The sequence below is a fragment of the Colletotrichum godetiae genome (genome assembly GCF_030913485.1).
Source record: "Colletotrichum godetiae strain CBS 193.32 chromosome Unknown BDP55scaffold_11, whole genome shotgun sequence".
In the NCBI taxonomy this organism is placed as follows: domain Eukaryota; kingdom Fungi; phylum Ascomycota; class Sordariomycetes; order Glomerellales; family Glomerellaceae; genus Colletotrichum; species Colletotrichum godetiae.
Genome location: NW_026851259.1, coordinates 617,585 through 633,270, shown reverse-complemented (window position 1 = coordinate 633,270; position 15,686 = coordinate 617,585). Strand labels below are relative to the sequence as shown.

The 15,686-nt window shown below is 53.8% G+C and overlaps 3 protein-coding genes across 3 annotated transcripts; 2 read left to right on the top strand and 1 right to left on the bottom strand.

Moving 5' to 3' along the window:
* Window positions 1-1,923: 1,923 nt before the first annotated feature.
* On the bottom strand, window positions 1,924-2,838 carry BDP55DRAFT_629683 (uncharacterized protein; the record flags this gene model as incomplete). Its single annotated transcript, XM_060572052.1, has 2 exons — window positions 1,924-2,239; window positions 2,588-2,838. 2 exons carry the CDS (start codon window positions 2,836-2,838, stop codon window positions 1,924-1,926), a joined length of 567 nt encoding a protein of 188 aa, XP_060432281.1.
* A 1,350-nt stretch (window positions 2,839-4,188) lies between these two features.
* BDP55DRAFT_726469 (CAP-Gly domain-containing protein) lies at window positions 4,189-5,188 on the top strand (the record flags this gene model as incomplete). Its single annotated transcript, XM_060579155.1, has 2 exons — window positions 4,189-4,422; window positions 4,700-5,188. 2 exons carry the CDS (start codon window positions 4,189-4,191, stop codon window positions 5,186-5,188), a joined length of 723 nt encoding a protein of 240 aa, XP_060432280.1.
* Window positions 5,189-12,323: 7,135 nt separating this feature from the next.
* BDP55DRAFT_547487 (uncharacterized protein) lies at window positions 12,324-14,037 on the top strand (the record flags this gene model as incomplete). Its single annotated transcript, XM_060568744.1, has 3 exons — window positions 12,324-12,539; window positions 12,627-13,609; window positions 13,707-14,037. 3 exons carry the CDS (start codon window positions 12,324-12,326, stop codon window positions 14,035-14,037), a joined length of 1,530 nt encoding a protein of 509 aa, XP_060432279.1.
* Window positions 14,038-15,686: the final 1,649 nt, after the last annotated feature.

Here is a 15,686-nt window from a genome sequence, read left to right as displayed (position 1 = left end):
CCCAAAGTAGATTGCTGGCACCCAATCTGCTCGAGAAAATAGTTCGAGGAGTTTGGATACGTGTCGGTCAGCTGGCAATTGGGTGTGGTGGGATGCCCCGAGGTCGACTCGGGCTGTCCTTTGATTCTAGTTCCTTTGATTCTAGTCTAACGTACCAGACACCAGCACCGTCTCCAACTATCAATGTACCAGGACACACCGTCTGGAGGCCATATTTTACGTAGTACAACGTCCGACAGAACTGCTCACCGCCGCCTTGATCTGGCATTGAGATTTGGATCTTCTTGACTCGGGTACGGTAGCGCACCTTGCCCTTTTTCAGCAGCAACATTGCGATATTCATAGCTTGCGGTGAGCAAGTCTAACGAGACTGATGCCACTGACGTCGGATTGCCTTACCCTCCGCTGTGGCCCTTACGTATCGTTCGGTAGATGACATACATGCGGCTGGCGGCTTAGTGTGCAGGCCGGGGGCCTCGGCCAGCTATCCAGCTCCGCGCCCAGATTCTCTCGATCAAGGACCAGGGCTCTACACGGCATGCGGAACAAGGGAACCAGGGAAACTTGCTAATAATCAGACCCTTCCGCATAGGGAGAAGGACAAGTGATGGAAATGGTCCGACACCCGCTCGGCATGTTTGTCATGTCGTTGTCCGAACGCCCACAGCAACATGGGAAGAAAACGGCGCTGTTTTACGCACGTGTCATCGTCTGTTGCTGCGTTTGCTCACGACACAATGTAACCGAACCCGAGATCGTAGAGACACCACAACGCTATTGTATATCTGTCCGCTCGACCACGGCTTGCGGCGCCTGTTGTTGCAATCCTGATAACTGTTCTGTCGGCCGTACGCGAGTGCTGCGGAGATGTCGCACAGCCGTCGTCGTCGTTCTTTCGCACGACTAAGCAAGTCAAGTGAGCTGAAGCTCATGTACGTCGATTCCCGCCCTGGTGGCACTGAGACTCGAGAGCCTATTAAATGGCCCTCGACGTAATTAGTAGCCGCCCGCCAGCCTACCAGGCACCTTTTGGCTGGGGTTGCATTCCACTCCAGGGCTGACGTCCAAAAGGGATACTGTCATTGGACTTTAATTAGGAAACACTCTCGCTGCCCCCCTTCCAAAAAAATTCTCATTCGTTTGCTGGCCTTGCATCGTGGCTTTGCTCAGCAGGAGGTCGTCTCGGGGGGAACCCAGCCTTGCGGGTTCTCATCCCATCACAAAAGGCGAGACATGCTACAGATACCTGGCACGGCAGGCACATCGTGCTCCCTAGCCCCCATGGTGGCCCGGCAATAGATTGGAAACAAGGGCAAGGGTGACAACGGGCGAGGGGACTTCCATCTTTGCAGTCGGTACGTCTTCCGGACTCCTTAGCAGAGCGTGATATAGCCAGAAGTGCTGCGCTGGCTATGCGCCTGTGGAGATCCCTGTCCCGGAGCTGCCTTTCTGGTTGTCCCCGCGCCATGACTGATGCCGACGTCATGAAGCGATCTGCGAGGAGGAACAGATGGATGGGCATAGGCTACACAAAAGGTGGACGGGTAGGTAGCCCATCGTCCAGCGTTGGGTTGTGAGTGTTTGGTGAAGCTCAGGCTATCCCGGGGCAGAAAAGCTGCTCTCATGATATGTGCACTCCTTCTGTCCCTACCACCCTTCGCCTAGATGTCGTCGTTGGGCTTGCGGTCAGAACGAAGTTGCTCATTGTTCCCTTGTCTTCATGCAGTAGATGATTCCTACCGCCTCGAAAAGGATTCGACGTGAGCACCAGATTGTCGGTGACACAAACAAAACCCAACGTGGCGGTGAACGGCAACCAGCATTGCAGAACCGGATCTTTCTTGGGCATAGCGGCAGCCCACTGGCGGATCGGGTAGCAGGGATAGATCTAGCGTGTAGTGGAGGTAGTTTGTCCGTGACGGCTCAAACGCTCAACATCGTCCTTGGCCAGCGGTTGTCAATGCCGTCAGAATCCAGCATTTCAGCTCCCGAAGACGCTGTTGATGACACGCGGGTTGACAGACTCGATTTGTTGGGCCTTCCGCCTGTCGTTTCTTCTTTTTCGCAGTGGTTTCCAATAGTCTCGTTAGGAGTAATAAAACGCGATGTTAATGATGATCGCATTGCACTCTCGTCGAGTTCGGACGCGGAAAATTGATTTGTGACCATAGGATATAGGCATAGAAAACGAATCTTGCCTTCATCAGGGAGGGCAAGGGTTGTTCTCGAAAAGAAAGCGCTTTGTGTGTGTATGTGTGTGTGTGTGTGTGTGTGTGTGTCAATGGGGTTGTCCATCCCGAGTCGAAGGCTCTCTGCCGCGCCTTGTCATCAGCCGCGTGCGAGCAAGTGTCCCATGCCCGCTCCGGCTAACCAGATTGAACCTGAGAAGGTTGTGTGTATGTGCGCGGGCAGGTGTGTGTGGGTTATCATGATTCTGCAACGAACATGATTATGGATGTTTCATCATGTCCGTTTGTGTTGTCCCTCACCGGTGGCCAGATCCTCGCGGTGCTGGTGGCCCTGCACGCACCCTGATGCTCACTATGGTGTCTGCATACACAAGAGAGATGGCGAGAGGCTATCTTACTCGATTGTCTTCGAGGGGCTGACAAAGGTATGTAATGCCTTTTTCCGATCCCACACACCATGACTTGGCTTCTTCTGAGCCGTTGCGTGTACATCAAGTCCGTTTGTCGGGGCGATAATGGCTGCAGTGATGTCCTGATAAGTAACACTGGGTAGAATTAGGCCGTGGGCTAGACCGGAGCGGACCAGACGAGACGGAGCCTTGCATGCGCGAAATCTGGCGTTTGACTGCATCGATGCCGCTGTTGCCATGTTGTGCTTCCCGACCAAACGGTTCCCGTAATTAATTGACGACTGCAAACGGCGGCTCGCCAATCATGATCAATGGCATTGTTCCCACCGGCCGAAGGTTAAACTTGTCTGAAGCGGTCTCGGACGGCTGCACCTGATTTTGTATGACAATGTCACAAAGCAAGATTCTTATTTCTGCGTCAAGGTTCAGCTTTGACTGGAGACCCGGGTTGGCATGTCTCTTCGTTATGTCGTGTCGTGGATGTCCCGACTTCGTGGCCTAGTTGGAACTGTCGCCATGCTTGGTACGAAGCTGTCAGGCTTGCCCAGGGATGCCCAACGACGGCTGGTGATGCGTATTGAAAGACTGGGAATCCTGTTTTCAAGTCTGGCCTTGCTGTTCTCATGTGGCGGTGAGCGAACAGAGGTTGGGCGAAGACGTGACGGTGGTTGAATGGGGGGGAAATACCGACAAGAAAGGATGTGGCGGATGGGTTGACAACTCACCAGTCGAAGAAGGAGAGGAACCTATTCGCGAGGTACAGATGATCCTTCCCTTTCCCTTGGTTCGATTGGGGGATTGGGGGAGGGAGCTTGACTGCTTGAGTACAAACTACGAATGGAGGTACCTTCTCGCAGTATCTTGGGTGCTTAAGGACGGGCACCGGAGGAGGAGGAGGAGGAGGAGGAGGAGGAGGGGTTACACAAGGATACGTACCATCTGTGGCTGGAGACTTCGCTGGCTGGTGGGGTTGAGACTGGACGTCCACACCAATGCCGTCAGGCGCTAGTCACACACCCCCTCCGTTACCCACTTCCTGGTAAGTGAGGCTTGAACCGCCTCCACGTTCGTTCTTGATCGGATTTCACCCACCTCATTTTCAGTCCAGGCACACACGACGAGTGAACTTCTCTTGACCGCACCTCAACTCTTGAAGCCTGAACCTGACCGAACAGAACACCCATTTGCAACCTCAATCAACGTCACCGGGCAGTCTACCGACGCACTACGCTATCGTGCACGCCCGTTCACCCCGCTACTAGGTACGCCGATACTCAGCAACCCAAAAGCCACTGGGTCGTGCATCTGACTTGCATCTAACGGGTTCGTTCCCATCCAGCCCTACTGTGCAGCCCCCTCCTCGGCCAAGAGGAAATTGCCCGGTTGGTACCTAATCTATTCGGTTCCAGAACCCTGTGGTCATCGTCCTTTCGCCGCTCGTCAACGTCTTCCGACCAAAACTCCCTCGTCTATCTCACCTCTGCAGAACGCCATACACCCAACAAGCTCGACGAGGCCCCACGTGTTCCTCGTAGTCTAGCCCGGAGTTCTTTCCATTCGGCCCCAGGAAGCAGCCCAAGTCGCCCGCCATGGCCGATGTTCCTCTGCATGTCATTTCCGACAACTCCTCGTCAGAGCGCCGCATCACCCCATCATGGACCATCACCCAGCTGAGGTCCAAGCTGGAACCCATTACCGGTATCCCGCCCTCGTCCCAGAGAATCAGCCTCAAAACAGCCTCGGCCACTGTTCCAATTGAAGCATCCGATGAGGACAGCGCATATTTGACAGCTTTCCCCCTGGCACCATATGCCGAGCTGCATGTAAGTAACCCCCATAACCGTCTAAACATGCCACGCAGCTCATCGTCTCGGTCGACTTTCGAGCATGCTTCTCCTTTTCATGATCACAACGCCAAAGCCGGACCTGTGAGGCTGGTCTGCACCTGTTATCGCTGAGATCATGACCCCTGCCTCCCGTAGTCTTATGGCACGTGAGTACGTGAGCCTCGCAGTCTCTGGCAGTGGGACTTACAGCTCGCTGCAAACAGCTATCCGTGCTCGATTCCAGAAACCCTGTGACTGATCGTTCCATATCCAGGTAGTTGACACTCGGCCAGCGGGAGCTCGCCCGAATTTCACCGATACTTCGGGAGTTGAGAAGTACGTTATGCCAGAGGAGGAGTACGCCAAAAAGTCCGACTCTGTGCTGGCCTGGAAGAAGGCCCAGAAGCTTGGTCGCTTCGACCCCGACGCGCCAAGCCACGAGCAGGCCAAGATTGATGCTCTGCAGCAAGAAATCGAGCAAAAGGGTATCCAAGTTGGTAAGCGATGCCGTGTGGGCGGAGAAGATTCTCGGAGAGGAACTGTCCGGCATGTTGGTGATGTCAAAGAAATCCCTGGCGGTCTGGGTCCTTGGATCGGAGTTCATCTTGATGAACCCGTTGGCAAGAACGACGGCAGCATTGCCGGAACGCGGTATTGGGGCGAGGAATCGACTCTGAAGCATGGAGTCTTTGTGAGGCCCGAGCGGGTAGAAGTTGGCGACTGGCCGGTCCTGGACGACCTAGAAGACATGGAAGAGATCTGACAGAAGCGAAGCGCCATCTCGGCGCCATCTTTGCCGCGCTTTGGAGTTCTTGTGAAAGGCCCATTCAGATGGTCGCGTGGCTACTTGCAGACAAACCCCGTTTCTTCTGTGCAGCATTCCCCAGCTCAAGTCCGGATACGCAAATGGGACGAACTCGCGCGTCAAGGTTCCACGAGCGGTAGGTGGAGATGGGCCCATTTTCTGTCGACGGAGAGATGAGGGTCTTGGACTGATCAGCAAACTCATCAGTGGGGGGTCTATGCAGTAATAGGAAGTTTCGATGCTTTTTCCTCTTTCGAGTAGGATGCCCTGTGTGCGAAACCGGTGGCTCAACGGTGTCATTAAGGACCAGACCCAATCTGTATCATCAATATCGGACGGTGTCTAAGTCCATCGTATTTCTCGACACCTCGTTGCTTTCTCCTCCTTTCGGCAGATCTTCAGATGAACCCGCCTCGTGGATGAGTTCGTTTCCTGTCTTTGAAAATCCGAACCTGGCTTGCTAGGTATAACCATCGAATGGCGTCTTCCACGGTGAGGAAGTCTCCGAGTCGGACCCGGCGGCATGAGAACGCCTAATTTTCTGTGACCGGCTGCTTCCCGAGCCACGTCTTTGCGCACAATGCTTTCTGGCCTGGTATCAGCATTCGAAACCAGATGGCTTTTGAACACTATCCATATCAGGCCCAACGGTCATCTTGGTCAGATGATTCTAAACGGCCTTGCGAGCTAGTCGATCTTCTGTTCTACCAGCGCTTGCTACAGAATTTACCGCGGGACAGGCAAGAGCTGCAGTCAAGTCTTGAAGCCAGGATTACCAATTGCATTATGAGGTATTGTCGAAGACTCCTCTAGCGAGGAAACGCCATGTACGCATTGTGAACTTTCTGCTGGCTATCAGGTCAGAATACTCCTTAGTACATGCATAAGACATCACGATACCGTTTGTGTTAATGATTTCATTGCGCAGGGTCCGCTTCGGCGACGTGACTCGATCTCGACGACAGGGTGATGTCTCGTTCTCGGTGCCTGATCTTCTGACAATGGGATAAAGGTAAAGAGCCTACATGGCAAAAGGAACAGGAGGGTTTGTGGGGTGTAGGAGAAAATTCAGCGGAAAGTTTGCAAATAGAATGGCATGAACGAAGACAGGAATCATGTCCAACGTTTGTCAGGGAAGACTGTGTCTCGCTAACTTTAGATAGGTTTGGAGAGCGTGAATCAGGTGTCTGCCGACCCCGTGCTGAGTCTTGAGGCTCCTGGTTCCCGGCGGATAGGGCAGATGATGATCTGGGGAAGCACCGTCGATGCTAGCCGGCAGTCATGGATCCGGGATAAACAAAATCCTCGGACGCGACAGATGTTTGAGCTGGAACTACAACGACTATATACCTGGCATGGGTTTCTACCAAAGGTACGAGTGTGGTTGCCAGATGACAGGCAATCCCTCTCTTCTTCCATCTGTTTCTTGATACCGGCTGTGACTGACGGAATTGGCAGATTGTTTGCGCACTGCCTTTTCTCACTGGGTGCTGCACCGTGGTATGACATCAGGATGTCCTTACAAGCTTCTCGTAGCATTAAGGTATCGTGCATACCACGAAAACCTCAACGGTGCCTTCTCTCACAATCTGCATCTCACGTGAAGCCGACTACGGCCTGCTGTGAGAGTGAAGGTTAAGGAAAGGAGCAACGAGGTTTGGTAGAGACGAGCATGAGGATTTTTGCCGCATGGATGGTGAAGAGACGAGTTTGGCATCTGAGACTGAACTACGGTCGATCACTAATGCAAAGGTGCAGGGAAAGTTCCGAAGCAGCCGAATGGGAGGGCGGGCGAACCACAAACAATGTTTGCATTGGCGTGGCGTTCGTCGAGCTGGCCAGATGGGGGCCAGTAGAAAGTATCAGACAAGCGCGGGATCAATGCATATAATGCAATGTCAAACGCTATATTGAGGAGAGTTGGGACAAAGGCCGTATCCCTACTCCGGATCGTCCAGAGTTGTTCGTCCATGGATATGACGAAGGGGAGCTTGAAGTTTGACGTCGGAGGTGTGTGCCGGGCGGTACTTTACGAAAGAGAAAGTCATACGGGAAAGGACCGGGGGTCCGGGTGGATAAAGAGGGTTTGCGGCCTTTCAAAGTGTTGTGGGCGGGTTGCTACGGGGGTCAGCCTGGGACGGAGAGCCGAGTACGGAGCTTCGGCGTTGGAACGGAGTGCGAAACTGAGAAAGACAAGATTCAGGCGTGGATTTCATCCGCGCTGTACTTTTGATCAGTTGGGTGCTCGTGACGCGACGGCGAGCAGCCGCGACTGCGTCCCTTCCATGAGGGCGAGGCACCATGAGCGGAAGCGGAAGCTGGCCACGTGAGGGTGAGCTCATCATACCAGACGGAATCGGCTCATGAGCGGACACGGCATTATCGAAAACCTCCGGAGAATTACCTTGGCGAGGCAGACCAAACGAATACAGCCTCAGCTTCCGAGAACGTATCCGGGCTCTTCGGGAGGTTTTTTTGTTTTTTTTTTTTTTTTTTTTTTGCTTGCAGTGCCATGGGGAAATACGGACAGCCATGGCTCACCTGAGCAAATGTTGGCGATCAAGGTTGAGCGAGAAAGGTTCAGCAAAAAGTATGTGGCAGAAGGAGAACACCACGTGGAATTGCGAAGAGGGAGGTCGGCGGGTAGACCGAGGACTACTTATCTCCTGGAGAGCCAATCCCCTTGGGCGAGCGAACTTTGCATCCGAACTGACCGGAGACCGGGTATCACTTGATGAAGCAAAGTCCTCTCGGGCGACGGATGATGAAGCAGGGTTCCATGAATCTAGGGTCTAGCGTCTAGGGTTCATGACTTAGGGCATGGACCTGGCCATGTGAACTCTTTCTCGGCTTGAGGCTCTTTGCAATCTGTACGGGACGTCGTTGTCAGAGGTTTAGGGGCTCGTGTTGGTGGTTTATGGCTGGCCCTTGACCGTACCTTGCCGGACTACCGAATGGCGAGACGTCAAAAAGACTTCACAGGTACGGATAGATTGCCCATGGTTCAGGCCGATCCGTCTGGACCGTATGAGATGGGGTGCCGATGCCAATCTGCCGCGCGACAGGGCTGATGCCGATCCCCGAATGTGGGCTGTCAATGGCGACAAAGATGGAGCTGCGGCTGTCTGGAGTTGATGGGAGTGTGGTCTGAGGTACTTTGGTAGGTTGTTTGCGAGACTTTTGCCGCGGTACGCTGTAGTAGATGAGTAAAGGCGAGGTCACCTTGACGGTTTGATGCATGGGATATCTGGGGCTGGGGATAAGTGAAGGTGACTAACTACCTGTGAGATGGCTTGCGAAGAAGTAAGACTAATCAGAGGATAATGCAGAAGATAGATTGGTGAGACTGAGAGTGAAGGCTTTGCAATGTTGACAACGAGGAAAAAAGAAGGGCAGCAAATAGATGAGACAACCGGGCGTGCGATGGACGATATAGCATTGAGCTCTATCGGTTTGAGTTGCGCTCAAACGGGGCTCGCCGTCTCATCGTGGTCGGAGGTTTCGTTCGGCTGAAAGGGGGGGGGGGGGGGGGGGCTCCACCCATAGCGCGTAAATCCTCAAGACACTCTCAGCCCAGGGTTGGTTGTCTGCCCGTTGGTGTCCACCTGCTGTCCAGTTCTCTTCCCGCTTACCGAAACCGTTGAGCCTCTGACTGGCTGAGTCTGGCTCGGTTGGACGGGAAGAGCGAGGGGGGAATAGAACGGAACGGAACAGAAAGGAGGCTGAGAGAGAGAGAGGAGAAGAGGTTGGAGAGGTTAGAGAGGCTCCCGGAGTTTTGGCGAGGCACGGGACGGTCGGGATGCAGGGATCCCGAGGACCAGATGTGCGGTTGATATGGGAGTTTTGCGGGGGAAGAAGTTGAGAAGAGGCGCGGCTGTCTGTGTGGCTACAGATATCCGTGGACATTCACGCGTTTGCCTCACATTGGATTCTTTTCCTATCCTCAACTCCCCGCCCGCCCGACTATCTACTAACGAGACTATCAGAGTCTCGATACACCTTGATTCCCATCATCCCGTGCGTCGCCCGCATCCCGAAAGAAAAAGGGGGCTATTCCAGGCTTCTTTCTACACGGCAGATTTTGTAGCAGGAAAAGGAACGGAGGATGGACGGGTGAAGCATGGCATTTACGGATGATCCGAAGCGGGTGACACTGGCCGGGCTTCGCTTGAACGGAGGCAGCTGTGAGGCGTCACAGGGCAGTCTCGAAGGGCCTGCCAAGACCGGGTCCTACGGTCGCATCGGATGCGTTGGCGATCTGTGCAGGGCCCTTCTAAGGCTCCTCCTCTCCTCTTCCCCCCTGGTGCTCTTCCCCCGCGAGCCGGGACTTGGAGGAAGAAGGAGAGCAGGTTAAGGCGGTTTTCTCTCTCGGAGGGAAATGATTCTTCCCGAAGACCTGATTCATCCGTGAGATGTGACGGATGCGGCTCACTTCTGCCGCGTTCTTGCTGCGGTTCGTTTTGATTGAGGCTCTGGACCAGCCCTTTTTGCGGGCGGGCGGCGTTGCCCCTCTTCCCTGCCCGTTATGGACCTTGTCGGTTGACGATAGACCTCCGTGTCGCATAATTGAGCCTCTTCTTTTCCTCGTTGTGTACCGATACTCTCTGATTATCTTCGTCCCCGACACGTCTCGCGTTGGGAGCCGAGGGCAGATCGAGGCCCTAGCCCCCCCGTCTGCCCCCGTCTGATACTGCGGCGGTGCCGTTATCTTTTTTTCTGTTGTTATTTGCTGTTATTGTCAGTGAGTTGTTGGCGATGTTGATGGGCTTACGCAATGATCTAGTGTCTCGTATGCAGCCATGACAGGTTCGCGGTCAGTTGGTGGTTCGTGCCATCGTGCAGGAGTTCCTCTCATCATTTTTTTCCTTGGTTATTCTCCGGTGACAGAAATTTGGCATCGGTTCGAGCGAAGGCCTGGGATGTAATGAGGACCTGACTCAAGATTCGAGTCTGGGAAATGACCAGACCCCCGGTGCTCATTGTGGTGAAGCAGAAATGAAATTCGGTGTAATTGGTCACTTCTCATTGATGAAGACGTGTGGTGGCCGCCCAGCAAAACGCCGAGGCTTGGCTGTCTCTCTCGACGGCGACGAGGAAGCCAAGGAGCGCAGGCCAGTCAGAACGCGCCAAATGTTGCCGTTTTGTTCGGGAATTTGCTGCCGGGACTCAGTCAAAACACGGGAGATGGTCGCCTCTGACGGGCGTCGCGCGGGTTTGTGGATTGTAAACAACGCCTTCGGAAGCGGGAATGATTCGATGACATCCGTATGTCGATTCAAGTCTCGTGTGAGCAAGTTTCTTTTGATATTCAATGAGGCGCAATGAAAAAAAAAAGGTTTAGAGGTCCACCTGCCCAAGAAGGTATCTCGAGTACCGAAATTCTCGGATGTGATGGGTTCCATTCCATTGGCAATGTGGGAAAGAGTGAAGAGAGAGTTGAGCACTGAACTCTGTGAGAACACTGAGGAAGGAAGTTCGAAGCAGGCGGGTACCTCGGAATATTTGCGATTGACGTGGCCCCGTCGAGTAAGGTATCCCCCCACCCGGTTTTAGGCGTGCGGGTACATTTCGACGGCAGCTCCTCGACTCGCTTCACTAACGTTCCTGACTCTCTAGTGTGGTCTCGCCGGTCTCGAAAGAGGTCAGAGACAACCTTGGAAGTCTTTCCGCGGCCACAGCCCACGAAATATGACATGACCCTCAACAAAGTGGGACTTTAAGCTTCGACTTGCGCGCGGGCTTGCAAATCAGATCAGGTTCATCTCAGCTTGTTGCTGTTCCTTTCTTTGGCTGCGCAGATTGGGTGGTGATGTGCACTGGCAACTGGGAGGATACTGGATAATGCGCATATCCCCCCTTTTTGGTCAGCTCTTGGTCAGTCAGAGAGAATACCTGAATAGCCTAATAACATTACCAACCTAAAGTCCTAAATGGTGTGAGATACGATGTGCCATACGGACATGCTCGTTGGACAGAGTTCCTCGCTGTCTCAAGTTTTTTTGCTGTGCCTCACTTGCGGCTCTGTTCCCTGCCGTCCAGACGGGACAATGAGATATACCTCCCCCCAGCCGATTGTTACACGGAGAAATTATGGTAGTCTGCGATGAATTATCAGGAATTGCCCACTGGATAATCCCGTCGAGTCACCCGACTTGTCCCAGTTCTGCTACAGCTGACCAACCCCCGGGAGCCCGGGCTGCCCTGTGTCGCCGCAAGTGAGACCGACCTCCGCTGTCCATCTCTCCACATTCGTCTTGGCGCTCGCGATTCCTCCACTAGACAAGGGTACTTTGCTCGCCCTGCCATTGACCACCAAGATCTCATGTACTCCATACACTATTCGTATAGATATTCTTCGTACCGCTGAATCTGATGCCCGTCCGGCTCACTTGCCGTGTGTCTTTTGGTGACCCGCCACTACCGTTCCTTCCCCATCCCTTCCGGTGACTTTTGTCTCTATTCCCTCCTCCTCCTCCACCTCCTCCTCCCCCTTCAACCACCACCCAAGACCCCGTCACCACTACCCGCCGAGCCGCCCTTCCTTCTTCCCATCCGCATCTCAACACCCAACCAAATACACAAAGGACCATCGCGACAGTAATAACGACGAAGATACCCCGATAGTTTGCCCGCCGCACCCCGCAGAGACACACGCGATTTCTACCAATACAACACACGCACAATCGCCCGGCCGCTTGCGATCAAATTCTTGGGGATGGAAATGACCATCTGATATTCACGGTTCAGAGGAGATGTGACACGCCAATCCCCCTCCTCTTCCAACAATAAGGCCTGCCAGCGAGCGAGCCCGACCAAACTTCCCGTCCTCCGTACCAAATCTGCGATCGCATTGCACTGCATGTCATCTCCACGTCGTGCGACTTGAGCCGTCATACCAACTCGTCTCCGCCTTTTGAACCATTTCCCGACATATTTTCCCGAGCGCCTCCTCATTCTGCAGGGCGCACCTTTGTCGTCCGAAATAAACGAAGTTTTTCCGTGGCTCTTCCCCCTCCCACCTCCGTTCCGCTGGAAAGCGACGTCGACCGTCGTGCGAACGTGAGAAGAGGAAGTAATCGAATCGACAGAAACGATGGCCTCGTTACTCCTACAGATCCTGGCTTGCGCCGTCGTCGGCGTCATGGCGCAGGCCGCGACCATCACTCCTGCGAACGACATCCCATCGTGGAGTGAGAGGTCGGGCATGCAGATGTCCCTGTCGACGGCAGGTGGCACCGTCCCACTGTCGTTCATCGTCATGCCGTCGACGGAGAACCTGGGCTTGAATCAGTCCGACGTTGTTCGTGGGGTACGAAGCCATCCATCATCTGGTCGCGCAGCGCAGCAGTGTCGCTGACTGACCATGGAACATAACACTTTGCTAACAACCCAACAGGCTGTTCGTATTGAGGGTACCATGGTAGCCGCCGACTCTTCGAATTACAATCAGATCAAATCTAACACCCAGGTCGCATACCTTTCTTGCGACACCCAAGACGGCAGTGGCTTCATCAATCCTAACATGATGCTGGGTACTCTGATGGAAAACAAGCCAAAGGCTATTGTCTTGTACAGCACGGTTGGCAACTGGTGTATGCTTGCTGGCTCGGACCTGACGTATTACTCCATCTTCACTATGGCGGATGCTGGAGACTCTCAACAGGCCCTGCGCATTCTCAACGGCACCAACGAGGCAGACCAGCTCAAGGTCACAATTACAGGAAACGCAACTGGTGCTGCTGGCGATGGAGGGAATGGTGGGGGCGGCAACAACTCAGCTGTCGCCATGAGCATTCTGTACAGCATTACGGGTCTGATTACACTGCTCTTCTTGATTATCATTGCCACCGGCGCCGTCAGGGCACACCGCTACCCTGAGAGGTACGGTCCCAGAAACGGGTTCAACGGCCGTCCCCGCCAGAGCCGTGCCAAGGGCCTCGCCCGCGCTGTTTTGGACACTCTGCCCATCGTCAAGTTTGGTGAGCGGCAGGAGGCGAAGCCGGATCCTAATATTGAATTGGAGAGCGCATCAAATATACCAACGAACGACACAGCCGTTGAGCGGCAGGGTGCTGCTGCTCCAGTCAGCACCAATGTCGGGGCCACTGCTACAGCGACAGAAACAACTACTGCTACGACTAGTGATGCGGCCGCCACTGCGACTGGTGCCCTTGCTGCCAGTGTTACTGGTGCTGCCAAGAGTGCTGGTTCTGACAGGCAAGATGCTGGAGGACAGGAGGATGAGCACCTGGGTTGCTCAATCTGCACCGAAGACTTCACTGTCGGTGAAGATGTCCGCGTGCTGCCCTGCAATCACAAGTTCCACCCCAACTGTGTAGACCCCTGGTTGGTCAATGTCTCAGGCACATGTCCGTTATGGTGAGTTCAGCACGCCGCCTTCTTACAGAGCCGATGTTGCATCGTCTCCATCACGTGCTATACTTTCACTGAATATCTTGCTAACGTTCATCTTCAGCCGTCTTGACCTCCGTCCACAAGGCGAAGCAGAGAATCCCAGTGATGAACTTCCGCCCCCGCTTGAGCTGGATGGTCATGAGAGCGATGGCTCTTCCACCTCGCAGAGACGGAGGACTCGATTGTTTGACCTCAACAGGTTGAGGCACGCTTCTGCAGAAGAGCGTATCCAAGCCCTCCGGCAATACCGTACCCAGCACCAAGTACAAGGTGAAGCTGGAAGCAGCACGGTCGACGTCGGAGGCGAGGAGAGGAACGACAGGAGCCGCAGGGCCAGATTGGCCGACAAGCTGCGCGACAAGTTCCGGATTCGAACAGGACCTCAGTCCTAAATCAACGTAAAAGTCATTCAGCACATTGACGTAGACTACGAAATACGGGTGTACCCAAGCAAGTCTTGGAGGAAAGATTAACGACACGAGAGAACAACGACTACAACAGCATACCAAACACACACACATACACACACACACTTACGACCACGGTATCTGGGGCGGCACAGGCGTCAAAGTGGACCAGATCCCCTTTTCAAGTTTCGACGAATAGACATTGGCGTTCTGGGCACAAAACAACATCAGGGACAGCATTGCATGGCGTTGAGCGGGTTATGAAGCATGGCGGAAATGCGACGCCGGCTTACTCAATTTGCTTTCAGCCGTTGAGCGTTGAGCGACGGCGACTGTATATTTTTGCTAGCCCGTGTCGTTCAACAGAGTCAGCCCTGGCATGATGGTTACGGAAGAACGCCATCAAACAGATGGCGTGGAAAGGAGACGGGAGAAAGGAGAAGGGCTTGAAACGAGAGTCGTCGTCAATCCCTACGTCTGCACAATTCAGCCACGGGTTGGCCCAAGGAACCACACGGGCTGCTTATCATTTTTAGAAGAAGAAACAGAGCAAGTCATTCAGGGAAGGGGAGCGAACAGTGCATAGCATAGACAGGACTTGAATGACGATCTGAATTAAATGACTCGACTAGCCTATTGGTGACCCATGCCTCTTGAAAGCTGACGATTGGGAAAGAAAATACCTAGCCACGCATACTCAGAGAGCCAAGACCAACCATCTGGAATCAAATTGACGCCAAAAATCGATGGGGACGGTACGGACGGAGCGAATGTGGCTTGAAGGGAAGAGTACCGTACCTAGGCAGCTAAGTAGAAGAGAAGAACGGGCTTGGCGTTCAGCCTACCTTGGACGGCAAAGATCTACTTGATGCGTGGCGTTTAGTGTCGACGCCGCTAGCCCAGCGGAAGAGGAGGAGAGGGGAGGTGTCTAGACGGGATTCAGCGGCGTCGAGGAGGACGGCGAGGATAGCGAGGACGGCGAGGAAAGGAACCCGTTTTCTTTCGACGGATAAAGAGTAGGCGTAACGTAAACACTTGCCCTCCTGGTCGAGAGAAAGTAAAAGGGCAGAAGAAAGGGCAACGAACGGGAAGTTCCCGAGGTTTCTGGTTTGGTTGCTTTCCAGAACGCCTTGAGGAAGGATTGTTTCGGCCGGAGGACGGACGGCGCGGAGGGGGGGGGGGCGGGAGGACTAGTTTTGTGATAGTCAGGGACGGAGGGAGAGGATCTTTTCCTTTGGTGTGATGGATGTTTTTGTTCCTTCGCAACTTGGTAACTATCGCGTTTGAGATTCTTTGCGGGCTGGTGAGAATACCGTCGATCCTTGAGAGACTGACTTTGTTGGCGCTGTGGACAGGAATAGAGCTTTTCTCGCCCCTATCGCCGTTTCGTGATACTCTCTCTCTCTCTCTTTTTCTCTCTCTCTCTCTCTCTCTCTCTCTATGTTCGAATTGGCGGTTGAGTTTTCCATTTGGTGTATAGGAGATCTCCGATGATCACCTCGAGGAGCTGGAGGTGGCCCTGTCTTAGACACTCCTTGAGTTGACATGTGTTTTCTTACATTCCCTCAAGCCTCTTGAAGATTAAAGATCTTCCCATCACAGCTAGATTAGGGACTGAGATCTTCCTTTTGGCT